Source organism: Sorex araneus, chromosome 4, assembly GCF_027595985.1.
Source record: "Sorex araneus isolate mSorAra2 chromosome 4, mSorAra2.pri, whole genome shotgun sequence".
NCBI classification, from domain to species: domain Eukaryota; kingdom Metazoa; phylum Chordata; class Mammalia; order Eulipotyphla; family Soricidae; genus Sorex; species Sorex araneus.
In genome coordinates, this window is record NC_073305.1 from 220,749,490 (window position 1) to 220,775,941 (window position 26,452).

The 26,452-nt window shown below is 57.1% G+C and overlaps 1 protein-coding gene across 4 annotated transcripts; it reads left to right on the forward strand.

Moving 5' to 3' along the window:
- On the forward strand, nt 1-26,242 carry GLYR1 (glyoxylate reductase 1 homolog). Of its 4 annotated transcripts, none has more exons than XM_055134991.1 (16): nt 1-117; nt 1,002-1,038; nt 2,121-2,200; nt 9,769-9,907; nt 10,299-10,538; nt 14,341-14,427; nt 15,326-15,382; nt 16,145-16,195; nt 16,286-16,359; nt 18,888-18,987; nt 20,711-20,821; nt 21,720-21,821; nt 22,200-22,362; nt 22,540-22,719; nt 22,936-23,060; nt 24,462-26,242. In XM_055134991.1, the coding sequence occupies exons 1-16, from the start codon at nt 14-16 to the stop codon at nt 24,534-24,536; spliced, it is 1,725 nt and encodes a 574-aa protein (XP_054990966.1). In that variant the 5' UTR covers nt 1-13; the 3' UTR covers nt 24,537-26,242. The 4 variants fall into 4 exon arrangements, with proteins under 4 accessions (XP_054990966.1, XP_054990968.1, XP_054990967.1 ...); XM_055134993.1 differs by having other exon boundaries at nt 20,729-20,821; XM_055134992.1 differs by having other exon boundaries at nt 16,289-16,359.
- Nucleotides 26,243-26,452: the final 210 nt, after the last annotated feature.

The following is a 26,452-nucleotide window of genomic DNA, read 5'->3' on the forward strand; positions in this document are numbered from 1 at the left end:
GGCGCGCACGCCAATGGGCGGCGCCGGGGGGCCCCGAGGTTCCCGGCGGCCCGCGCGGCGGCGGTGGCTGGGTGGTAAGATGGCGGCTGTGAGTCTGCGGCTCGGCGACTTGGTGTGGTAAGTCGGGGCGGCCGGGGCCCAGCGAGAGGCGCCGGGGAGCGGCTCCCCGCGCGACGCGAGGCTCGGGAGCGGCCCCGGCGCGGCCCGTGTCGGCGCCCCCGGCGGCGGAGAGGCGGCGAGGCGAGCCCCGGTGCTGGGAGCGCCGCGGGGCGGAAGGGGCAGCCCGGCCCCGGGGGACAGAGGCCGAGGGGGCCGCCGCGGGCCCGACTCCGGGCCCCGTGACAGGGCAGCGCCCCGCAGCCGGACGCCCGCGGCCACCGCGCCGTGTGGGTCTCCGGCCCCCCCGCGGCCCCGCGAGCCCGTCCGGGGCAGCCGCGCCGCCTGGGCACCGAGCTGCGCGCGCGTCCCCGGCCCGGCGCGCCGAGAGCCGGCGGCCGGCGCTGCCCGGGGAGGAAACGCGGGCTTGGGGCGCGGGAGAGACTTCCCCTTCCTTCCCCCGCGGGGCGCGGGGGTGGCCGGCGGCTCGGGCCCCGCGTCCGCGCCCCCGACGGCCGCCGCCGCCGCCGCCCCCCGAGCTCGCCCGTGCGCCCGGCGGCGGCCTGATGCCTGCAAGTGTCAAAGCCCCCCCGGGCTCGGGTCCCGGAGAGGCCGAGTGTGCAGAGCGAGCCGCGGCGGCGTCCGTCCCGCCGGGGCACCGGGCCAGCTTGCGGCGTGGGGAGTGGACGGCCCCGCGCTCCGGGTCGCCCCGGGCTGCCCCTCTCTGCATGTCTCGGGCCCCGCGGTGGACGCCGGACGGAGTGCTCTCTGCGCCGGGCCAGTTTTTGTGCCGCCACGCAGCGGGTGCAGCGGGAGCGTTTGGGGAAAATACTTGCATGCAGAAGGGGTTGAAGGAGGACTGGCTTTTCCCCCGGGGAATTGCTGACTCTCTGTGCTTTCTCTAGGGGGAAACTCGGCCGGTATCCTCCTTGGCCGGGAAAGGTGAGTCTGGGAGAAACACCCCTCCTGGGTGTGAGAGGATGGAGCACTCATGTGCGCCCCACTGTTTCCAGTATCGCATTGAACTGGTCTCTTGAGATACAGGGGATGCTTTTTCCCTCCACTCTCAGTTCGTTTCCCAAAAAGCAGGATGGATAAAACTAGGGCTCTGATGCGGAGTAATGCCTATTGTTGTCAGAGAGGGCTTCCCGGTGAATTCTCGCAATCCTGGGAATCGATTCTAGTTTGACTCGGGCCTTCCATTTAAATGTAACAAAAGTGAGAAAGAAGAAATACTCCAGGAAGAGAGAAATCTAAATGTAGGTTAGTGAAAAGTCAAAGTATTTTTGTCCCAACTAAGTTTAAATCTTTCCGTGTTACCATATGTGCAGCTCCAGTGCAGAATCTCTGCAAGAGTTGGCATTCCAGATTTTGCGTGAGGTGATCCATCATAGCTTTCCAAATGTTCTGTTTTTTAATTTTCTGCTCGGAGCCCAGGAAATGTCTTTAGCCTGTCTCTGCAATATGCTATTCCAGTGCCTCAGTTTCTCTTATTTCCATCGTTAACTGTCTTATTTCTTCCTACCCTGGAGTGCTTTTAGGAATGCCCCATGCTTCTTCAGTGGTCAGAAGGTCACACTGAAGAGAATCATGTTGGTTATCGTTTTAACTGTTTTTATTTTCTTTTTGGTGGAGCAAGATCGTTTTTATTGAAACTTATTTAGAAAGATGTGAAGGGAGAAAGAGGAAGATGTGCCCTAGTGGAAATAAGCAAACAAAGAAACAGATTCAAGCAAGCCAGAATTATGTGTGAGAGCAAGGGCTTGAAGAGCAAGCCAAAGTTCTGCTTTTAAAAGGGAACAGTTGCATTGGAAGGGGTGGTGTATCTTATTACTAAACATTGTTACATATTAGATACAGGGAATGTCTTAAGTGTCTGCCTGTTTTCTAGTATAATAATAGAGTTTCAGACCGGTATATTCTGGACCCAGGGTTCTTTTTATAAACATAACGTTTTTATTTCAATCTTTTTCTTACCAATTTTGAACTATGGGGGAAAATAACTTTATATTTTTATCCCCTAGATTGTTAATCCACCCAAGGACCTGAAGAAACCACGTGGAAAGAAATGCTTCTTTGTGAAGTTTTTTGGAACAGAAGATCAGTGAGTAGCAAGGCTCGCCAGGAGTTGCACGGTCCCCTTGGTTTGGCTCTTACCCTGGGTCTGGCTGTCTTCATGGTTACCTAGGGTCCTGGCTGCTCTCACTGGAGCCAGCAGGCTTGCATTTCATTCTGACTTCATTCCTACATAAGCGGAGCTGTTCCTGTGACCCAGCTAGACAGCTGTCCTGGGGCCAGTACCAGTGCCGCTGAGGTGAGAACTGGGCTTCTCCGCCTTCTGAGTATGACCCTCACGCTGATGAGATCTTTCCTGCGGCTCATTACCTGGCTCCATAGGCAGTTCTGTTGATAAAGACAACGTTTGGCTCTCTGTTTTGTTTGAGACCACACCTGGCAGTGCTCAGGACTTCCTCCTGGGTCTGCATTCAGGGATCTTTCCTGGCAGGGCTTAGGGGACGCAAGGGGTGCTGGGGTCGAACTCGGGTTGGCCATGTGCAAAACAGGCCCTTTATCCGCTGTACTGTCTTTTCAGCCAGGTCTGTCCTTGAAATCAGGACCGTGAATTTGAGATTCTTTGATAGGTCATATATCACAGACAGTGAGGGGGAAGAATGTATACTTGAGTATTTGCCATACATTTCCCATTCTCTGCCCCATAACAACTTGATTGTCTGGGCCTAGCTAGATGATTTCATTTCTTTAGTCGCATTTCTGTTTTGATTTTTACAGAAAAATGTAGCTTGGGTTTGAAAAGTATCTCTGATTTTTCTAATATATCCAGTGGCTGGAGCAGTAGCAGAGCGGGTAGGGCGTTTGCCTTGCATGCTGCCGACCCGGGTTCGATTCATCCGCCCCTCTCAGAGATCCCGGCAAGCTACTTGAGAGTATCTCGCCTGCACAGGAGAGCCTGGCAAGCTACCTGTGGTGTATTCAGTGTGCCAAAAACAGTAACAACAAGTCTCACAATGAAGACGTTACTGGTGCCCACTCGAGCAAATCGATGACCAACGGGATGACAATGACAGTGACAATCCAATACCAGTAGGTAAAGTATACGTTTCCTAGAAAGTGATATATATGGTTCCGTGGGAAAACATAAAGTTGGTTCACTCAGGAGTTTCTCTTTCAGAGTGATCCTCCCGGTTTAGAGTAGCATGACACGTCTCCTTCACTGCACAGGTGTACCTGTAGGCCTCGGCCCTGTTCTTGGTCACAAACCAGCTTAGTGATTTTTCCATGGCACTATTTCAAGGAAGCCACTGGCCCAGAACTGTGAAAAAATTATGAAATGTTTTAAAACAGTTTAAACAAACTAAATGGGACCATGATTTTATTTTCTGGTGAGGCTTGGACTTAGTGGAAAGAAACTAAGAGTGCATCGGTGCAGTCCGTGCTGAAGGGACAATGCTTAGAGATTAGTGCCAAAACAGGTTTAGCATTTTTTTCTCAAGGTGAAATCTCCAGATTGCTGGTCAGCAGCACATTTCTTTGGGGAAAGCTCTGGGTTTGTTCAAGGCCTGTGGGGATTTACAGGCCTCTAGGTTCTAGCTCCAGCACCTCTAGGCCTCCTGTGCCTCTGCATGTTGGCCTTGTGGCCCCAGCACCCTTGGGGCAGCCTGAAAAGCAAAATGCAAAATTAGTGAAACTGGATGGCTTTGTTCATAGTCCCTCAAATGTTTCTTGAGGGGCACTGTGAGTATGAGAGATGTTGCGTGACTGTGTTTAAGATGTACATGAGTACTTTATGCAATATTTGTGTAAGAAGTGTTTCATTATTTTAAAATTTTCTTTATTTTGGCTTTTGGGGTCACACATGCTCAGTGGCTACTCCTGGTTCTGCACTCAGGAATTACTCCTGGCAGTGCTTGAGGGACCGTATGGGATGCCAGGGATCGAACTCAGGTCGGCCGCGTGCAAGGCAAACATGCTCCCCACTGTACTATCGTCCCAGCCCTGTGTAAGAGGTGTTTTCGATGAAAAACGCCAATGAACTTTTTAAGAATGGGAGCTGCTTTGCAAGGAGCAAAGCTACAGGCAGCTGTGGATCTAGCAGGATTCTGCTCCTGTTTAATGCTCGGGAGAAGGGCGTGGAGGGTCTGACACTGGAAGGAGCCTCGTGATTACTAGTTCCCACCTCAGCTGACAGATCTGGCCCATTGGGGCCATTCCATGTCTTTGAGATGAGAGGTGGGTCAGTTCAAACTGACAGACTGCTTGTGGGAAATATAGAGCGAGGATTTCTTACATTCGCAAAGACCTCGAATATGGAGGCGAGGGAGCATGTACCTGCTGGCGGTGCTCAGCGCACTCCTCCCCGCTCAGGGGACCGAGTGGGGTGCGAGCGCCTTGTGCCCTGATGATCGCGCCAGTACCTTACCTTATTTTTCACTCATCTCTGGTTTCTGATCCCCCTTCCCTTTCTTTGGCCGTTGTAATGACCAGAGACCACAGGCTTGTGCCCCACTGGTTGCGGCGTGCACAGGGTCACATCCTTGGCCTCAGTGCCGCACGTCCTGGCTGTCGTGTGCTGAGATGACAACTGTGTTATCAGTGTGAGTGTGATGGGTTGACTCTGGTGTGGATCTAGTGAGGAGTGTTAGATTGTGTTATGGTAACACAGTGGAAGGACAAGAAAACCCAGAACTCAGTCGTGTGGCTGGGCTTAACTAGCAGGTGGGGCGGTGCAGGGAATCGAACTTGCACCTCTAGGCACTCGCCCACTGAGCTGCCCTCGGGTCCGAACAGAATGCGAGAGCCAATTCAGCTTGTGGAAGTCAAGCTTTACTCTGCCAAAACTTTTTTTTTTTTTTTTTTGCTTTTTGGATCACACCCGGTGATGCACAGGACTTACTCCTGGCTCTGCACTCAGGAATTACCCCTAGCGGTGCTCAGGGGACCATATGGGATGCTGGGAATTGAACCCGGGTCGGCCGCGTGCAAGGCAAACGCCCTATCCGCTGTGCCATTGCTCCATCCCCTCTGCCAAAACATTTAACAAATGTTGGATGGCTGGATTTGACCTTCGTGGGGCAGCTGGCTGTGGCAGAAACTGCCCCGAGATGCTTTCAGTTCTGTGGAGTGAGTTGGCCCGTTCCTCCACATGATGGTCACTTGAGGGGGTCAGCTGCCCGAGCACCATGTTGGAGGGGGATCTGCCGGCGTGAAGACTGGGCCTGGGGTTAAGCTAGATGAGAAGCTGTGGTGGCAGAGAGAAGGGGGTGCCCTCTCAGTGCAGGTGTCCAGAAACTACAAGCACAGCCCGCGCAGAGCTGAAAGCGCCTTCGTCCCGAGCCCTGTCGGAGAGCGGAAAGGGCGTCTGCCCTGGCGCTTAGTTTTTAATCTTCCCCTCCGCAGCCCCTTCACTGGTATCGCTGCTCTGCTCTGCTGGCTGTGGTGCTCCCTGAGGCTTGGACGACACTCACTGCAGGGATTGCACGTGTCCACGGGGTATGGCTGTGGGGCCACACACCGCATCCCCCCCAACCCCACCACCCAACTGTGTAGCTGGGAATTACTCGAGGCAGGCCAGGGATTGCAGGTTTCCGCGCCACCCCTCACTCACATACAGGGCCCCCTAGGGTGTGGTGGGCTTTTTTAATTTCATTTGGGGACTGCACCTGGCAGTGCTCAGCACTTACTCCTGGCTCTGCGCTCAGGGATCATTCCTGGTAATCTCGGGGAACCCTCTGGCGTGCCAGGGATTGAACCCAGGCAGATGCCTCCCTGTGTACTACCACTCCAGCCCCTGCCCTAGGATTTGAACTCGTGACCATACGTCAAAGGCAGGCTGTCTACCCTGTGCTGCTTCTCTGTGCCCTGGTGCCTATTTTTTTTTTAACAGATTTAGAAACAGGCAGGGGATTTATGGGTTTAAAGGTAGAATATTCAGGATCCCAACCTGATACGTTCTGTGTCATGCCACGCAAATGGTGGGCCTGAGGATATACCAAAGGAACTTACAGAAAAGCGCACTCATAACTAGAGGCGAGGTGGGTTGGAGTCATCCGGGCATCCCCTTGTCATTTTCCCATGGCACCGGATCAGCTCTCTCTACCTAGAGCACTGAGAGTTGAGCGTTGGCTTTTGAGGCCTGCTGCCCCAGGGCTGTGGCCAGAGGGGCGGCCTCCTCTGCAGGGCTGCAGGGTGGACTCGGGCTGGTGTTCTGCGCTGGAGCTGCAGAGCTGGTACAGAAGGAGCTGGGGCTGAAAAGCGAGCTCAGAGTGCTGGGGCACCAAGTGGCCCCTGAGTAGCTAAGCCCAGCTGTCATCACCGGCCACATATTCCCCGAGGGACTCTAGGGCCCAGGCAGCGCTCCCGTGCAGACTCGGCAAAGTGGGGAAGCCTCACATTGGGACTGTTTCCAAGCCCTAGTAGCGGGCGTGGTCCTTTCCCTCTGTGAGTCCGTGAACATCTGCCCGACCAGCTTTCCGTGAAATTGACCACGAGCAGCTGTTCCTTGTAGTTGTTGGTAGTTTTTGTTTGATTTGTGTTTTTCGGGTGTCTTTACTTTGAAGGATAACTCTGGGCTTGCTTCAGCAGTTTAAGAAGAGGCAGGAGGCCGCAAGCATAAAAATCATTTACTAAATGCTGCTCGCCAGACCCGGACAGAGCAGCCATCCTCGACTTCCGGCTCTGTCCTGGTTCTCGCTTCCAGACAGACTGTGTTCACTCTCCCTCCTCCTGCCGGCCAAAGGCTGAGGTCCGCGCTCAGGACGTTGAGGCTAGGGCCTGCCTGGCCTCCTTTCTCTGGAGGGAAGCAGGTGCAGTCACAGGGCCATTGGCACACACCTGAGCGGCCCCACAGACAAGGAAGTTGTGGGGAACCCTCTGGGGAGCCAGCAGGTGGGGTCTGCGCCAGAGCCTTCACTATTACTGGTGGTTGGTGGGTTTGGTTTGGTTCTTAAGCTAATATTTGTTTATGGCTCCCACCCCCCCATAAAGCTGTACACTGTGCAGTGATCCCAGTCACCCCATCCCTCCGGGGATACCACGTGCAGCTTTCTTCCTTGGTCTTGGCAGCGCAGACACAAAGCTCTGTATCCGCTCTTCCACTTCGCCACATAGCTTAAAGGACCCTCTGTTTGCTGCTCACTGATTCCAGTCAGCCTGGCTTCCAGCAGACAGTGTGTCATGAGCTTCCTTGTGCATGAAGGCAGAGCCTCCCACTTGAGCCTGCAGTTGACAACACCTGATTATTCTAACCAGCCACAGCAAGGTGGGTGGTGAAAGGTACAGTTGCAGCCATGCGTTGGAAGGCTCTTAGGAGGGGAGAGTGCGAGTTAGCCCCGATAGTGAGGAGTGGAACAGATGAGCCGTGAGCAGCAGCGTGGAGCACAGGAACCCCATGATTCCTTCCCATCAAAGCTTTCACACCACTTAACCCACAGGCCAGAAACCCAGCGCCCCCACTGCCAGCCTCACCCATACCCCCGGCTTGGAAGGCATGTCCTGCCAGCCTAACTGAGACTCAGCGGCTAGCTGCGTCACAGCACCTCATCTGGAAGGCAGGGCCTCTCTGAAGACTTCGGCTTTGGGGTTTGAGTTGTGGGTTTGTTGTTTGTTTGCGGGGACATACCCGGAGTTGCTTGGGGGACCATGCGGTGCTGGGGATGAAGCCTAAGCACCCCCAGGCAGAGCACACACTCGCGCTTTGGGCTCTCTCCGGCCCAGGGACAGTGCAGTCTGGAGAGGAAGTCGCGTGTGGCCACACTGATTCCTGTTCGGCCAGCTTTGGCTAGGGACCTCTCCGGGGCCTGGGCTTACGGCTTTCCCGAAGGGCTGATTCCTGAAGTAGACTGGTGTTCCTGGTACGGAAGTCAGACAGTGCCTTCATTGAGCATATACTGTACCACTTCCCAAAGATGGTTGTGGGAGTTTTACTCTAGGATCTCAAGTGCCAGTCTTCAGATGAACAGAATTCCATCTGTACCGTTTCCCATCCAGCAAAAAAAATCAATACTGTGCTTTCCGAGTGCTTCCACGAGGCTTCTTCCTCTGTGTGCTTCCTCGCCAATTGTCCTCACCTTTCCACCTTCTCTGGACCCGAGGTTTGGGGGGCACCAGGGCCAGAATGGGATTCTCAGGTCTGCTGCCCAGGGGCACTGTCTCCCAGGGGATTTGTGGAGGCTCGTCTCTGAAGCTGGGGCGGTCTTGAGTCTGGGGTTCTGTGGCTTTGTGTCCGATTCTCGTGTGCTCTGAACACCGCAGCTGCGTTTCACAGCCTCACTTGGTTCTCCAGGCTTGTCGCTGATGGCATTGGCCTGTCCTTAGAGACTCAGTGAACAAATGGGGCCAGAGCGATAGCACAAAGTGTAGGGCGTTTGCCTTGCACACAGTCAACCCGGGTTCGATCCCCAGCATGCCATATGGTCCGTGAGCACCACCAGGAGTAATTCCTGGGTGCAGAGCCTGGAGTAACCTCTGAGCATCACCGGGTATGGCCCAAAAAGCAAAAATAAATAAATAAATTCAGTGAATGCTCTGATGTGTCAACTTTTAAGATGAATTGGTCATGCCAGGAATGACCTAAGTACAGTAAAGCCTGAACTCTGCCAGGTGTAGCCCCCAGAGAAAACAAACATGAATATATATATTTTGGGGGGTTGACACACCCAATTGTGCTTAAGATTCACTTTGGCTCTGCTCAGAATCAGTCCTGGCAGGCTTGGGGGTGCTGTGGGGTGCTGGGGATCGAACCCTGGTCAACCATGTGCAAGGCAAACACCTTCCCTGCCATCCTACCGTTCTGGCCCTATTTGTAATGTTGTTCCGCTTCTCTAAAAGAGAATCCTGTTATTACGGTATATAGCCCAGTTTTTATATTCTTAACCTGACCCACTTTTCCTGAAGGTTCTACATGAAAGCTCTATTACAGGGCAGAACACACGAATTAACTGTTGCCTTGCCAAACCTATAAACTTCCCTCCTTTGTACGGGGGTTGTGTGACCTGAACACCTGTGGCTTCCCAGGAGCCGCCAGGCCAGGCGCGCCCGGTCACTCCAGAGCCCACAGCTTGTTTCCCCTCCCATGGTACTTGTTAGCTGGAGGATTAAAAGTCAGATAAGCGCAGGAGTCTGTGCCTGTAACCACAAGCAGATCCTTGCTTTCAAACCTTCCTTTGGTGACTGTCCCTCTTTCCAAACGGCGTGTCGCTTGTGTGTGTGGTTGTAGCCATGACTACGATCATTTGCGAGTCGTTGCAGGCTTCCTGCTGTAGATACCCAAGGCGGAGAGGGTGTGGCTCAGCTGAGGGCAGTGCTCAGTCTCGAGCAGACCCAGGGTGTTGCCGGGTGGTGCTGCAGCTCGGGCGCTGCTGCTGGCAGGTGTCTTGGGCCTGGGCTTCGTGGGCGGCCTCTGCTCTGGTGCCACCGGGAGCTCAGGCTGCAGGCGGTGTGTGCAGCGTGGAAGGCCAGGGGAGAAGACCGGAACAGCGACTTCAGTTGTAGCGTGATCTTTGGGTGGCTTGTGTCCTTCCCCTTCACGTCTTTCAAGGACGTGTACTTAGAGGCTCAGGGTCGGGGTGGGGAGAACCGGCAGGCCTGTGTAGTCTTCGATACTCCCCTTGGCACATGCAATGCGCGTCATGTCCCTTTGTGTGCCTTCTCCACTAGTGCCTGGATCAAAGTGGAGCAGCTGAAGCCGTACCATGCGCACAAGGAGGAAATGATCAAGATTAACAAGGGCAAACGCTTCCAGCAGGCTGTGGACGCCGTGGAAGAGTTCCTCAGGAGAGCCAAGGGGAAGGACCAGGTGAGAGACTGACTCGCTCTAAGCCGCCGGGCCAGCTCTTTGCCTGGTAACTGGCAGATTAAATGCCACCCAGACTGGAAGCCGTGCTCGTAGGGAATGCCAGCGGAGCGGGAGAGCAGTGCCCTGCTAAAGCGGCAGCCGAACTCTGGGCTCGCGAGACCTCAGCCTCTGAGCACAGCACAATTGAGGGCGCCTACCCGCCCCTGGGGAGTGAGTCCCCCTCTTGGCTTGGGGGCAGCGGCGTGTCACTTCATGTCTCTTGACTCTCCCGCAGAGCCTACTGGGGGGTTGGGGGTGATGCCTGCGAGGGCACTTGGCTCTGGGTGTGGTTCGCGTGCAGGGTGACGGCAGTGGCTGGTGACGACCGTCATTATTTTCATTCAACTTTCAGGCATCGTCGCACAGTTCTGATGACAAGAATCGGCGTAATTCCAGTGAGGAGCGAAGTAGGCCGAACTCAGGGGACGAGAAGCGCAAGCTTAGCCTATGCGAGGGGAAGGTAAAGAAGAGCGCGGGAGAGGGGAAGAAGCGGGTGTCTTCAGGGCCCTCCGAGAGAAGCTCCAAGTCCCCGCTGAAGAGAGCCCAGGAGCAAAGCCCCCGGAAGCGGGGTCGGCCCCCGAAGGACGAGAAGGTCAGTTTGCTCTCGGCACTCGGCTCCTATCTGGCCGCAGAGGCCTGTGTTTAAGGGCTGCCCCAAAGCTCCATCAGGCAAAGGACCGTGGCCTGAGCACGTTGGCACTGGACAGGAGCACGGACAGCAGAGAATTGTCCGTCCACCCCAGCGGCGGGGGCCATGTGCAGGCTGGAAGGAGGGCAGCCCGAGAGAGAAGGCGCGGCCCGCGGGAACTCGGTGGATGGTGGGCAGCTGGGAGGTTTCCCTAGCAATGTGGCACAGCCCAGAGTCCACAGGAGCCACCAAGGTGTTTGAGCTGGAGGCACAAGCCGCCTGTGAGTAATATTCAGGGAACAAAAGACTTTTCACTTTCTAGAAAGTTCTGGCACAAAGGGCCAGAGCAATAGTATAGCGCGGATGGCATTTGCCTTGCATGCATTCAACCTGAGTTCAATCCCCGGTACCCCTAGGGCCCCCCAAGCACCGCCAGGAGTGATTCTTCAGCACTGAGCCAGGAGTGAGTCAGGAGTAACCCTGGAGCCTCACCAGGTCTGGCCTAAAAATCAAAAAGGGGAAAATACGTTTTTGCACATGCCTTAGAGCTAGGCAAGGAAGGAGGACTGGCATGCGGGGAGGTCCTGAAAGCAGGAGTCGAGGGGAGCCAGATTGCTGGACTGGCAGGGCCTGGAGCCAGCGGAGGGCACTGGCCTCACACGCAGCCAGCCTGCAGTCCATGCCCAGCACCTCACGTGATCCCCCATGCGCCACCAGGAGAGATCCCCGAGCACAGAGCCAGGAGTCAGCCCTGAGCAATACCAGGGATGGCCCCAAAACATAAAAAAGACAGAAATGGCTACCTTCCCTCCACCTGGCGCCCCGCAGGAGCGGCGGCTGGTGGTCCAGGGACTCTGCCTGCTGTGGCCATCATCTGGCTTTTCTGGAGAATGTTCGCGTTGCAGAGTGGAGGCTTCTGGAGCCACACCCTGCTCTGTGCTCAGGGCACTGGATGCAGTTTTGGGGGTCAAGCCAGGGCCTGCCGCACGTAAGGCAGGACCTTAGGCCACCTCTGTGGCCCTAGAGTGCTCTTATTTTAAATGCTAGGAGACAGCATAGCAGGTAGAGTGTTTGCCTTGCACACAGCCACCCGGGAAGGAAGCTGGTGCTGGCTTGTGCTCGGGCTCCTGCTGAGTGACAGCCGAGCATCACCTGGTGCCGACTGTGTGACGAGTGTCGCACGGTGCTGACTTTCCTGTCACCAGTGGGACCCCGATGGTCTTGAGTTCACCCCAAGGCGGCCCTCACTGAGAGGTAGCCCACAGTGGGAAGAAGTTGGTCCTTGGGTCCAAGGGCTTCCCTAGGACCATTTCTGTCCCTGTTCTCGGAGCGTCTTCTCAGGCCTCACTGAGCCAGGAACTCCCCCCCCACCCCCGCCTGTCTGTGTGGTCTCAGCGCTCGGCCCTGAGGCGTTTGGCGCAGGAGCTGGACAGAAGCGGTGGTTATGGTTCTGACTGTTGGATCAGTGAAGCCCCTGAATTCAGAGCTGAAACATCTGTGCCGAGACCTGGGGTTCCATCTCTGTCTGTCTGTCTCTCTCTCTCTCTCTCTCATGATTCCACCTCATTCTCCTGTGTGAAACAGGAAGTATTGCTTTTGGGATTTCCATTTGGTGCAAGCACTGCAAAGCAGCAGTGACCACGGTGTATCCTTGGACAGAGCCCCGGATGGCACTTTCTGGACCATCATTCTGTGAGCCCCGGATGGCGCCTTCCGGACCATAACCCCAGAAGCCCCGGATGGCGCCTTCCGGACCATCATCCCGGAGTCCCGATGGTCGCCTCCCAGACTCTCATCCCATGAGGAGTAACAGAGATGACAGCCTCAGGGCTAGCATGTCAGGTCCGCGCGGCCAGGCCAGGCACGTGCTCACCCCCTGAAGGTCCAGAGCAGCTCAGATCAGCTCTGGGCCCCACAACCGCGAGTGGAACATGAGAGCCGTGGCTCTCCTGAGGGTGGGCTGTGCAAGACAGCGGTGTGGACACCGGCCTTGGGTCAGTCCTGGAGGCGGCGGTGTTTGACGTCTCACTCCTGCTTTCCTGCTGTCCTTGTTTTTCGTTGGTTTTTTTTTTTTTCTTTCTTTTTGGGTCAAACCCAGCAGTGCACAGGGGTTACTCCTGGCGGTGCTCGGGGGACCCTATGGTATACTGGGAATTGAACCCGGGTCAGCCACGTGCAAGGCAAATGCCCTGCCTGCTGTGTATCGCTCCAGCCCCTGTCCTGCTGTCCTTGTGGCCCAGGACAGGTCTCTAGGCTTCAACTAGAATTCAGTGTCTCAGACCAGTCACGTGACAGTTCCCAAAGCCACGTGACACGGGGCTGCCTTCAGTGGCTCGGTGTGTCCGCTCTGCAGCACAGTCTGCACTGCCCTGAGCCACTTCTTGTTTTTTTGTTGTTGTTGTTGTTGTTTGTTTTTTGTTTGTTTGTTTTTGGCTTTTTGGATCACACCCAGCGAGGCACAGGGGTTATTCCTGGCTCATGCACTCAGGAATTACTCCTGGCAGTGCTTGGGGGACATATGGGATACTGGGAATCAAACCGGGGTTGGCCATGTGCAAGGCAAACGCCCTGCCTGCTGTGCTATCATTCCAGCCCCCCTGAGCCACTTCTTGAAGGACATAAAAATAGATCAGGCTCTCATTTCTTCAGGAAACATCTAGCACCTTCTGAGCGCCAGGCCTGATTCCTGGCATGGGATATAGAAAAACAAAACGAGCGACTTTCATGCTTTCGCAGACTTGTTATACTTCCCTGGGTTTTATTTCATATACCACACTGATGATTCGCTCTGAAGGCCACTTAAACTCTCTCCCGTGGTTTTCTGTGATGCTCTGTCAAGGCGTTACATGAGAATGCCGTGCTTCAAGGATTGGCGGGCGAGCTCGGAAAGCGTATGCCATCGTTGTCACGCAGCCTCAGTTGTACTGGGGAGAGCAGTGACCCGGCGTCTCCATGGGGAATGGCAAGGAGTGAGCTTGTGAGCCAGAGACAGCTGTGGGGAGTTCCGGGGAGCGACACGACCGAGGCAGCCACGTTTGGTGCCTTTGGAAGCAGGGGTCCTTGGAGCTGAGGAGTGTGGAAGGGGGAAAATAGGCCTGAGGTGGGAGCTGGGTCGGAATCTGCGAGGCCCGGCCCGTGGTGCCACCTGGAGCCCTTGCTTGCCCTCTGTGAGACGTGCCGGTTCATTCAGGCTGTGCCAGGCTGCTCTGGCTGATCACTCTACTTGCCTAGCAGGGCCCAGAGCCGAGGCGGGGAGATTAACCTTGCTACAGATCAAGTGACAGGTGGCAGTGGCCCGAGCTTGGGTGTGGGTGATGTGGGTGGTGTGAAGGGTTGACAGGGGTGTCCGATTCCTGGAAGAGGAGGGTGGTAGCACCAAGGGCTCCTGGAGCCTCAGCCTCGAGACTAGCCCGTGATTTTCAGAGCCCGGGAAACTGCAGAAGGTGTCGGGCTGCCGGCAGGACAGACCCAAAGTCCCTGTAGATCCCTAAGGAGAAATGCCCAGTGGCTGCCCAAAAGATAACAAGTAGGTCGGGGTGGACTGTCACTCAGCAGCTGTCATGTCATCGGCACCATGTGAGTGGCTTCTGGGTTCGGGCAGCTGCGTCTGAGCCAAGACTGTTGATTCCCGTAGGCCCGGGGTGGGCTGCACTTCCTCTGCCCGCGCTGCTCCTCGAGGGGAAGCTGTGCGGGAATTGGGGGTGAGGGGAGCGGTGAGGTGCCCCCCGCCGCGGGGCCTGGCCCTGACGCTGTGCTTCTCCTCCAGGATCTCACGGTCCCCGAGTCCAGCACTGTGAAGGGCATGATGGCCGGCTCCATGGCCGCCTTCCAGTGGCGGCCGACCGGGAGCGAGGTAAGGGCTGCTCTCCCAGCCGCCGGCAGGATGTTCTTTTCTAGCTTATTTGCACGGCAGGGTGGAGGTGAATGGGTGGAATGGTCCCTGCCCGAGTGCGTACTCCCTCCCAGGGCCCCTACTCGGCCTGGACCCAGGCAGGCGGTGCTCAGAGAAGTGAGCCCGTGCCCGCGTGTTCCCTGACACCTCCCGCCACCCTGCCCCTGTCCCTGCATGCTGCCACTGCAGAAAGGCCACCAAATCCCGCATCACCGCGGCTGGCGAGCCTCTCCTGAACGGCCCAGGCCCGCAGGAAGAGACCCAGGAGCTGGACTGTCCAGAGTGACTGGTCGCTGCTGGGCTATAAAAGCATCAAAGGTTTCTCCCGGGGCTGGAGCAATAGCACAGCGGGGAGGGCGTTTGCCTTGTACGCGGCCGACCCAGGTTTAATTCCCAGCATCCCATATGGTCCCCTGAGCACTGCTAGGGGTGATTCCTGAGTGCAGAGCCAGGAGTGACCCCTGTGCATCGCCAGGTGTGACCCAGAAAGAAAAAAGAAAAGAAGTTTCTGCCTCCAGCAGGCTCAAGGTTCACCCCCACACACTACATGAGCCCTTGATCATGGCCAGGCGCAGCCCCCAGGCTCCACGGGGTGTGGCCCCATAGAGAGAAGGTGGAAACATGAGTCTGCTTCAGTGTTTCCCACGATGGGAATGGCAGCATTCGTACCAGTTATTCTCCCCGGGACCCAGTTGTCCCCTGGTAGGGACAGGGTCGTACACAAATGCCCTCGCCCGTGGTGGGAAGAGTTTTTCATCAGTCGTGAGCGTGAGACAGCTCCCAGAGGGCTCAGCCAGCCAGGCGGGCCCTGCTGCCCCTGGAGGAAGGTGACTGGTTTCTGCATGGCCCTTGCTTTCAGCCTGTCAAGGATGCCGACCCGCATTTCCACCACTTCCTGCTCAGCCAAACGGAGAAGGTGAGTGCTGGTGTGTGGTGCTTGATCCCCGGCCAGGGACTGCTTCCTTAGGGCCCCCTGCCCCCGTACCCATCTGGAAAGTTGGGTGCCGCCTTTCCGTTGCCCAGCTCACCTGGACAAGGTGGAGCACATTCGGGGTGGCCAGGGACTGCCCAGCATGGCTAGTTCAGAAGTCTCCTGGGGACCCGTTCATGATCAAACATTTTTCAACTTCAAATTCAGCCATTTGTGGAGTTGGACTTTTGTGGCTGCCTCCAGCTAGGGCAGGAACCGCCCCTGCACGTCTCGCCACCCGGAGGCATCTCTGCTATGCTGCTGGGGCGCTTCTCGGGCTTGGGGCCAAGGCCGTTTCCGGAGCCTTCGGGATTCCGGTGCGGCGGAGGCTGTGGGGAGGCGCAGCCTTCCAGGACCTACAGCTTGGATGTGACTTTGGAGCAGGTCAGGTTCCAGGCTTGGTTCTGCCAACCGCCTGGAGTTCTGGGGCACGAAACTCCTGCCTCTTACTGTCACTGTCCTCTTCAGCAAGAGCAGGACTTGGGAGAATTTTTTTGTGTGGAGAACTTAAAGGAACTAGCATTATTTCCCCGGTGGGCCATTTGGGGTGCACCAAGCTGGATGCCAGCGAAACTGGGTGCTAGTTCTGCAGAGGCCCACTCTTCTAGGTGGCTTTCAGGAGTGAGGGCGGGCCGCGGCGTACTCGCTTGAGCCACTCAGAGTGGTTTTTCTGAAACAAATTCTGGGTATTTTTTCCCTCTCCTCTAGCCAGCTGTCTGTTACCAGGCAATCACAAAGAAGTTGAAGATCTGTGAAGAGGTTCGTAGTTGCACCCCTCCCTGTCTGGACCTGTCACCTAAGGCCTGGCTGCGGGCGGACTCTCTTGAGGGTTTCTGCTCCTTTCCCTAGGAGACTGGCTCCACCTCCATCCAGGCAGCAGACAGCACAGCCGTGAATGGAAGCATCACGCCCACAGACAAAAAGTAGGTCCTTTTGTGAAAGCTTCCTGTGATTCTGAGCGTGGGGCCGGGAGCAACCCCGGGGTGCCTGCTTTGCTGGGGGATGCTGTTCGGTGAACAGTGTTTGGCCCTTCCCCAGAGTTTCTCGGTAGGTCTGAGACAGACCTTGAGATCTGTGGAGGAGTTTCCAGGTGTGCTACCATTAGACGGTCATGTGACTAGCAGCTTAGGCAATCAAGATGGACACTGGACGTTGGCTGGGAATAGAGCCCATCGTCCTGCTGGTCCTTCCCGTTCATCAGCTTGCTGCACCCATGCTTGGCTGGACTTCAGAGCACATTGCTGACAGGGCTCTTCATCCCCAAGAAGGATCATGCTCCCGAGTGGGAGCCAGGCCTCCACTTCCATAGTCTTCAACTGAAGGCAGTTCTGCCTCTGCCTTATCATAGTTTCTGTCATTGGAACTGCTAATTTGGATTTAATTTTACCAGTTACTTGATCTGAGTTCATTTTATAGAGTGGAGGAGACGGGTGTTACATTCTAATTAAAGGGAAGATGGGTGTCAATCATTGATTAGCAACAACTGTGTTGAGTTTTGCCAGGGATCGATCCTAGGTTGGCCAAGTGCAAAGCAAGTGCCCTCCCCGCTTGACTCGAGGCCGGGCTGGACTCCGCTGCTCTCCCTTGAGCCTCCCCTGTCGCTCAGCCCCATCTCCCGGTGACGGCGCGGGGAGCCGGGCACAGCTGCAGCAGCTCACCAGTGCTCCTCCCCACCTGCTGGGGAGTCCACGAGGGCCTGTGGTCGGGTTACACAGCCAGAAACTTCACCCCGGTCTGCTGGGTCCTAGAACACCACATCAAAGCGAGAGCAGCCGGGGCGTGATGAGAATCGTAGGCCGAGCTTGCATTCACCAAGAATGGACTTCATCAGCCTTCCGCTCTGTCCCTGAGAGGGAAAGTGCTGGGCTCCATTTCCAACAGCTCTGCAAGTGGACAGAATCTGAGAAGAGGCTATTTGAGGAGGTCGGGACGCGAGGGACTGAAGGACACAGGCGTCAGTGGAGAGGCTACGTCTGCACCACAGTGAAGAGAAAGTTGAGTTGAAAACTGAGAGGATGTAATGAGAACTGATGTCGCAGTGGACATTCCTATCTGCTCTCACACTGGCCCTGGGGCACAGTGGCCAGGGTCCACATTGGCCAGTTCATGGTGTCCGTCCACACCAACTACAGCACTGGGAGCATGTGATTGAGGCCTGCGCCACACAAGGCCAGCTTCCCCGGCCGCCAGGAGATCCCCGTCTCCACGTGAATGAGAAGGCTGAGAAGACATGGAGGCTGAGAAGAGCTCACCCTGGGTGGCTGTGGGATCAGACGCAGCTCTGTCGTGGGCGTCTGACACATGGCAGCCCTGCGCTGGAGAGAGCCTCACAGCTGGCCACCCCCAGCACCCCTTTCCCTATCCCACCCCACCACAAGGAATCCCGCTTTTTTTCCTTTTTGGATCACACCCAGCGGTGCTCAGGGGTTACTCCTGGCTCTGCACTCAGGAGTTACTCCTGGCGGTGCTCGAGGGACCATATGGAATGCTGGGAATCGAACCCAGGGCGGCCGCGTGCAAGGCAAATGCCCTACCCACTGTGCTGTCGTTCCAGACCTCAGAATTCTGTTTCTTAACCAGAAAAAGAATTGAAGAAACATACTCTAGCCATGTCACATACCGAGCAAAGATAAAGAAGGCCAGGTATTGGAAAAGATTTCAAAATCTAGCCATCTGGGGCCGGAGTGATAGTACAGCGGAGAGGGTGTTTTTCTTGCCCGTGGCCGACCCTGGTTCCATCCCCGGCCTCACACATGGTTCCCGAGCACCCCAGGAGTAATTCCTGAGTGCAGAGCCAGGAGTAACCCCTGAGCACCGCTGGGTGTGACCCCCAAAGCTAAATAAATAAATAAAAGATCAGATCATCTGTAAAAGCTTCTAGAAACTTCAGTGATTAATGCTAGCCCTGAGTTGTGGTGCAGGGAGGAGTGGACTCGGGGACGTGGCGGTCACCACCCAGGGGTCTCCGCACGGTAGCCTGTGATGCTGGAGAGCAGAGGGGACAGCAGGGGCAGCGCACGGAGGGCACTTGGGCCCTTCACTCCAAACTCAGGCGGGGCCCAGAGACGGGAAAGGCCCACCCGAGAGCGGGACGCACCGCAGGGCTGGAGACGGCTGCTTCCCCCGGGCCGCCAGCAAGGAACGGGGAGACTTCTGTTCGCCACGGTCAGATTTCATTCTGTGACCGGGCATTCGCCTGCACGAAGCCATCCTAGGTTCAGTCCCCAGCACCAGACTTGGTCCCCCGGGCCCCTTCCAGAGCCAGGAGCAGAAACGCCCACTTTAGGTAGGGACACTTGTGAACAGTGGCACGATGCGAAGGTGCCCTGGTGCCCCCTGTCCCGGCCGGCGGTGTTGCCGCGGGGTCGGATGAACCTGAGGCTCAGGAGGAAGCCCCCCTGCAGCCTCGATACCTCCCGCCACTCGCGCTGACTGGGCCCCTCTCTTTCAGGATAGGGTTTTTGGGCCTCGGCCTCATGGGAAGTGGTATCGTCTCCAACTTGCTAAAAATGGGTCATACGGTGACTGTCTGGAACCGGACTGCAGAGAAAGTAAGTTTCACTGATGGTGCTTGCGGCGGGTGGGGGGACAGCCCGGCCCGTGGGGGTGGGTGAGGAAGGACAAGGAGTGCCTTCCCTGTCTGCACTCTGCGCTTGCCGGCAGTAGAGAGGAACTCAGGCTGGTGGGGAGGAAAAATGCCAGGAGATGCGACCAAAGGGCAGTGTTTGAAACACCCCGGCGTGGGCTGAGGACCTGGGTCCTGGCGCTGCAAAGAAGGGAAAGAAAAATACCAGGAGTAGAAAATGAAGTGACCCAAAAACCGAAAACAGAAAGATTTAAGATTAAAAGTCCTTTCGGGGAGAAGTAACTCACGTGACTCATAGGCTAGAGTGCATCTGGTATATCCTGGGCTTGATCCCTGACACTGGGGAGGTGGGCGGCAGGTATTGGGGCCACACCGGCAATGCTCCAGGTCATTCTTGGTGGTCCCCTGAGTGCAGCTGGTCCAGTCGGTCTCTGGCCCCACATGGTATCCACACTGCTGGCAGTGCCCCAGCTCTGGTCTGGGTACAAGCCACAGGGTGTCCTCAGGCCATGTCAGTCAAGAGCACCTTGGAACACCCTCCCCCCAACTCGTCTCCTGCCACTGGGAATTAATTGCTCAGGTGTATTTATGGAAATGTATCTGTTGGGGTTTGGGTTTGGGGTTTTTTTTTGTTATTGTTGGCTTTTGGGCCACACCTGCTGGTGCTCAGGGCTACTTCTGGCCCTGTGCTCAGTATTTATTCCTAGCAGTGCTCAGGGGACCATCTGGGGTGCCAGGCATCAAACCCAGATGGCCACATGCAAGGCAAATGCCCTCCCCACTGTACTATCACTCCGGCTCCACATTTGCTGTTTTTAATATGTGTATGCTGCTGGGGATCTGAGATCTCGTTGCTGGCACCATTACGGTGACAGCCTGTGGAAAGCCTGTCGCTTGCATTTATAGGGCTTTAAGGATGCATTTATAGAGCTTTAAAGCTGTAGCCTGTTCTACTTATGGAGACCTAAATTCAATACATAAGGGAGATAGAGTCATAGATTTCTTTTTTCAGAGTCGGTAATAGTTAACGATGAAGTCACACCAGTGATCAGACTGCAGAGGAGTTGTCAAATAAGTTCAAGTGTATTTTTATGGAATATCCTGTAACCGTCTATTGGAAATAAAACCAGTGTGGTCCAGGGCCATAGTACAGTGGGAGGGCTCTTGCCTTGCACGGGGCTGCCCTGGGCTCGATTCCTGGCATTGGAGTGCAGAGCCAAGAGTAACCCCTGAGCATCGGGTGTGGCCCAGGAACAAAAACAAAAGGAAACCAAAAGAGTGATACTAAAAATTGAAAAGGTATAGATAAATACAAATCCACAGAGCTGATAAGTAATCCTTTCAAGCTGATTTGTTGCATTTGAAAGGGAAATAACCAAAATCTTAATGACATGGTTCGCTACGGGATGTCCTGGGTGACTTTTGTTCTCTGAAAGGCTGGTGCTGGCGTCAGCTCGGTGATTCGGCCCCCCGTGGCCGGGAGCTGCAGCCCTGTGTGACTGAGAGGGGCACCTCTGTCACGGGGCTGCAGGGACACGATGGTCCTCACGGAGCCTCGTCTGCCTTCCCAGGTGCCCGCTGCCCTCTGGAGTCTCTGGCAGCGAGGCCAGGAGGACCGGGCGCCGAGCCTCCGGCCTGCCTCTCAGTGTACTGCGTGCAGCTCACGTTAGGATCTGTGACTTTTGCAGTGTGATTTGTTCATCCAGGAGGGGGCCCGCCTAGGAAGAACCCCCGCTGAAGTCGTTTCGACTTGTGACATCACCTTTGCCTGCGTGTCGGATCCAAAGGCAGCCAAGGATGTAAGGATCCCCTCCCTCCCCTCAGCGCCTCGGGTTGTAGCCAGGAAAGCTGACTGGCCGCCTCCCCCTCCCCTGCACACGGAGTGAGTCTGCATGGGGGCCGAGTTTCCCATCGGGCCATTCCCACTGCAGGGCCTTGCGTAAGTCGGGACAGATCTGGCACTAAGGACGGGGGAGAGCTCCTGCGTCCCCACAGTCCACTGAAGTGACTTCTCAAGGCTCACGTATCGCTGAGCTGAAGGCTTCAGACTCAGTGCGCCTTGCCCCCCCCTTCCAAGGCCCTGCCCAGCTGTCACTGTATTTGTAACGTTTGGAAAGTTCTCTCCCGTGCTGGGATTATTTAGCCTAACGAGTAACTCCTAAAACGGCCCCAGAATAAACATTGAGCTTCCATCTTTCATTTATGTGATTCCGTTTTGGGGCCCCACCTGACAGTGCTGGGGGTCCCGCCCAGCGGCTCCTGCCCGCAGAGCCGGTGCACCAGCCCCCTGAGCATCTCCCGGTCCCCCAGAGTTCCAGCTCCAGCGAAGGGTGTGAGGCACGGGGGCTCCCGACTCTGCGTGTGGTTGTCCCGGCATTGCTCGGGCCGGGTGGTGTGGGGTTGGAGCCTGCACACAGCCCGCTGCTCCCGGCTCCAGGGCCCGTCTCCACAGTTGGGAGTAGAGCCGGCAGGGGCACGCCTTGTAGGCAGCCAGCCCGGGTTCGATCATCCTGTACGGTCCCCCCAGCACTGCCAGGAGTGAGCCCCAGCGTCGCTGGGTATTCTCTAGCGGGGGTGGGGGAATGGAGTGCTTCTGCACGCGTGGTCTCCCCTTACCCGTCGGCCCCTGGTTGGGAGAGGAGCCAACGCAGCGGGCGGCAGGAGCCGGGGCTGTTGCTTCCCCCTGTGTCTCCACAGCTGGTGCTGGGCCCCAGCGGCGTGCTGCAGGGGATCCGCCCCGGGAAGTGCTACGTGGACATGTCTACGGTGGACGCTGACACGGTCACCGAGCTGGCCCAGGTAGTGGCCTCTTTGGGACTGGCCTCTAGTGTCGGGTCAGTCGGGGCACAAGCCCTGACTGCACCCCGAGTGTCGGCAGCCTGGCCGCTGGCGGCAAAGCCCAGAGCCGGCGGGGGCCGGTCTCCTCCCCCGGCTCCACGCAGCTGTCGGCGGGGCTCACGCGGCACCTCTGCTCCGGGTGGGGGACGTGCCGTCGGCCTGGCCCCTGGGTCTAAGGCCCTGGGTCTTTGCAAGAGATTCGGGCTGGCCTGCTGCGCGCGACACGGCCTTGCCTGTGAGCCCCGCAGCCTTGGTGCAGCTTCCCCACGACAAGGACACCCCATCACGCCCAAGACCAGGGGCGGCCGGGCCCTCCAGCAGCTGTGCCTCTCTTTGCAGGTGATTGTGTCCAGGGGGGGCCGCTTTCTGGAAGCCCCCGTGTCCGGGAACCAGCAGCTGTCCAATGACGGGATGCTGGTGATCTTAGCGGCGGGGGACAGGGGCTTGTATGAGGACTGCAGCAGCTGCTTCCAGGCCATGGGGAAGACCTCCTTCTTCCTAGGTACGCCTGCCCGCGGCTCCTGGAGAGGAGGAACCAGACGGTCAGGGCTAACTCTGTTGGGGGCAGGTGAATGGCGCTGGCGCGAGGTCTAGAGGTGGGTGTGAGCGGGGCGAGGGGACAGACGGCGCCTGCCGGCTGGGCAGCCAGGAGAGTGACCGTGAGTCTTTGCCTGGGCAGGTGAGGTTGGCAACGCGGCCAAGATGATGCTGATTGTGAACATGGTGCAGGGGAGCTTCATGGCCACCATTGCTGAGGGGCTGACCCTGGCCCAGGTGACAGGCCAGTCCCAGCAGACACTCTTGGACATCCTCAATCAGGGACAGTTGGCCAGCATCTTCCTGGACCAGAAGTGCCAAAGTAGGTTTGCCGTGTCGCGCATCTTGCATTCACTTCCCTTTTGATGAGAGCTGGGAGTGGCCAGGCAGGGCCACAGAACAGCCTTTCGTGGGCTCCTCCCCCGGTCAGGGCATCCAGAGACATACCTGACGGTTGGGGACAGGGCGGGGAGCCTCGGTGCTCGGTGACAGTACTGCAGGGAGTTTCCGCTCTTCTGATGGCGGCTCCTCTCCTCAGATATCCTGCAAGGAAACTTCAAGCCCGATTTCTACCTGAAGTACATCCAGAAGGATCTCCGCCTGGCCATCGCGCTGGGTGACGCAGTCAACCACCCCACGCCCATGGCAGCTGCAGCCAATGAGGTGACCTCGGGCACTGCCCCTCTGCCTCTCCCCCTGCCCCTGCGCCCCACCTGGCCTTTCCCGGCGGTCCCTCTCAGAACCTGCCGTCCTCTCTGCTTTCATCTTCGGCCCGTGCGTTATTTCGGTTTGTGCAGTGTTTGGGGTTCTGGATATTCGATTTTCCGCCTTTTATTTCAGTATTGCTCTAGGCCCTTAACTTCCCGCCCGCTCCAAGTTCCTTTGTCCCTCTTCCCATGTAACACCTGATGCATTGCCATTCCCTCCTTCATCCTTCATGGCAGAACAAAAGTTCTGCCTGTGTCTTCCTGGCGTTTCGCGGAGGTCCCCTGTGCCTTGCAGGATACTTAGCAGAATCCTGTCCCCTGCCCACAAGATGCCCGAAGCCCCCTCAGTTGGTAGGAAATGTCTCCAGGCATTCCCCGAGCCCCAGGGCCGAGCCCCTGCCTTAAGTGTGGCGGCCGTCCCCGCGCCTGCCGCAGACGGTGTGGGAATATGGTGCTCTAAGTCATCACGTGATGTAAAGAAATTCAGAGGACATTTCTTTGCTGCTGTTCGCCTTTACCGCTCCCGCCCTTTCCTGGGCTACGGGCTCTCCAGGCTCCTTTCCGTGGGCTAACTCGGCTGCCATTCGCTGTCACTCGGTCTGTAGTGACGATCCGTTTCCCTTGATCTCATTACTGGGCGTTCTTGCTGACTTGACACTTTCCCCCGTCCTGACGGGCCCGGCCACTGCGCTGGGCTCAGACTGGGCCTTTGGCCTTCCTCTTGCCCAGCCAGGCCCAGGCGCACTGTGGAGGCGCTGAGGTTGTGTGTCCTTCGTGGACCGCAGGCGAGCGGGAGGAGGACACTGCGAGCCCTGAAGTGTTGGCGTGGCTGCGACTCCTCCCAGCCTGGTGCTGCCGCCATCCCGGCAGCTCTCTTGGGCGCCACGCCTGAACGTTGGACCCACTGCCCGTCAGGATAGACTCCTCGGGAGAGAGAAGGGCAGGGAGCTCTGGCCTTGGGAATGCCTTGGGTGGAAGCCCGCAGGCAGCGGGGGCAGTGTCCGGGAGACGTGGTCATCACACTCGGCACTGGGCCTCGGTGCTGCCCCTTAGTCCCCACGTCACCCCCAGGGCAGGAAGCAGCTGCTCTGTAAATGTAAGAGCTGGCGGAGGCGTGCAGCTGGAAGGCTCTTGCCTTGCAGCAGCCCACCCGGCTCAGTCCCTAGTCCCCGGTGTGGTCCCCCAAGCCCTGAACACACTGGCTGGATGCTTTTCAGTGTGGACTCTCCGGGCACGCAGGATTCACAGCCCGCGGCCTGGACTCTGCACGGCCCTGCTCCCCTCGTGTACATCCGCCTCCCCGGTGTCGGCGGCGGCTGTGCCGGAAACTGAGCCCGTACCTGTCCTCTTGTTCCAGGTGTACAAAAGAGCCAAGGCCCTGGACCAGTCGGACAACGACATGTCCGCCGTGTACCGAGCCTATATACACTAAGCTGCCCGCCCCGCCCTGTCTTCCCTCCGACCCCTCCTCCTGCGTGGGGCTGGGGTCCCAGGACTCAACTCTGGACCAGACCACCTGTCTCCATCTTTTATACAGACTGAGACTCGCCATCAGCACAGCGCACAGCATCCTTCCTCCCCAGAGGGCCTGGGGCGGGGAGCGCCTGAGCGCACACGGGCCGGACTCAGTGGCTGTGTTCTCTCTCAGACACTGGCTCTCCCCGGGACGGGAGCGCCCGGGAACTGCTGCCTCTTGGTTCCTTCTCCTCCTTCCCCCTGTCTTATCTCAGACCTTCCAGCTGAGGAAGTTGACGGCAGTGACACCTGGAAGCCTCCCCAGTGCTTTCCTTGGAGCCAAGCGGCTGTGGTCGTGTCCACGTTCCCCACTGGATCCCCACGGAGAGAGGCCTGGGCCAAGCTGAGCCAGCACAGACTCTTAAATGTGTGGGACGGCCACCCTCAGGTGACCAGCTGACCAGTGAGGATTGTCGTGTGCAGCTCTCGACATGCAGCCAAGTCCCCGACCACCTTTGAGAACCAAGAAGAGAGTGGCCGAGTCGGGGGCAGGAGCACCGCAGATGCTGGTGTGGGCAGCCCGAGAGCCAGTCTGCGGAGCCCTGGGCTGCTGGGCACTCCCCCGCCTCACCGAGCTTTGCATTCCAGCCCTCAGGAAGGGGTCCTGAGGGCCAGCAGTGAGGTGTGAGGGGACGGAGTCCAGCTCCGCACCTGGCCCTGGCAGCAGCCCGCACCAACCCCTGCATGCCCACCTCTCCCGCCCACACCCCCTCCCCTGGAGACAGTATTTCTGTGTGGCTGGCCTTGTGGCTGAGACCCGCTGACCAGCAGTGACCGTTTCTCGGGCTTGCCTCTGAAAATGTTCGACATCACGGCCCACGGCTTGGTCCTGGGGCCCTCCTGGGCCCTGGCTTCTGTGGGGAGGGCAGGAGAGCTGCGCCCGAGGGGTGCCCAGCCAGCTCTCGGGGAGGGAGCAGCGGAGGCCCTTGCCTTCCTCCTCGGCTGGGGGTCCCCGGAGGATGCAGTGCCGTGCCGCTGCACGGCCTAGTGTCCAAAGTCCTGCCTGGCACACGGTCCGCGTCAGTCGAGGGGAGATGAGTACGAGATCCTCTGCTGGCGTGGAGCCTCTCCTCACAACCCGGCCCTTGTCGCTGATCAGAACCCAGCTTAGGGGGTCTTAGAAGGGGTGGGGAGGGATGCCCGCAGGGTTTGGGCACAGTTCATTTCACTGGGATTTTGAGTTCTTTTCTGTCTGAACACAGAGCCTGTTCTAGTCCTGGCTGGACACTGGGGGTGGGGAGGTGGGGAAGATGCTGTAATGAAACTGGTTAGTTAATGTCTTAATATTGTTGACAATTCTGTAAAGTTCCTTTTTATGAATATTTCTGTTTAAGCTATTTCACCTCTATTTTGAAACCCTTCCCTTTTAAGGAGAAAATGTGACACTTGTGAAAAAGCTTGTAAGAAAGCCCCTTGTCAACCATCCCTTTTTTTTCCTTTAAACCTTTAAATGACAAATCTAGTAATTAAGGTTGTGAATTTTTATTTTTTGCTTTGTTTTTAATGAACATTTGTCTTTCAATATAGGATTGTGTGATAATGTTTAAAAGGCAAAAACAAAACATGATTTTGTGCAATTAACAAGCTACTGCAAGCAAAATAAAACGTTTCTTGGTAACACAACTGCGACTACTCACCTCTGCGGTTGTCTGAGTCCTGCGATCAGAGGGTTGGGGGCTCGAGCCCTGAGCCGCAGGGGCCAATGGCGAGGGCGAGCGGGCACAGGCTGCCCGACGGCCAATCGGTGTGCAAAGGTGGGGCGGGCGGAGCCTGGGGGCGGGGCTCGCGCAGCCGCCCGGCCGGCGGCTCCAGACGGCCCAGGGCGCCGGGAGC

Excerpts from the sequence above, each read along its gene's own strand:
- GLYR1 (XM_055134991.1), top strand. The coding sequence starts at position 14 with ATGGGCGGCGCCGGGGGGCCCCGAGGTTCCCGGCGGCCCGCGCGGCGG. Across the intron at positions 18,988-20,710 it reads GGAACCGGACTGCAGAGAAA|TGTGATTTGTTCATCCAGGA; the intron begins GTAAGTTTCACT and ends TGACTTTTGCAG. Across the intron at positions 22,720-22,935 it reads CCTGGACCAGAAGTGCCAAA|ATATCCTGCAAGGAAACTTC; the intron begins GTAGGTTTGCCG and ends TCCTCTCCTCAG.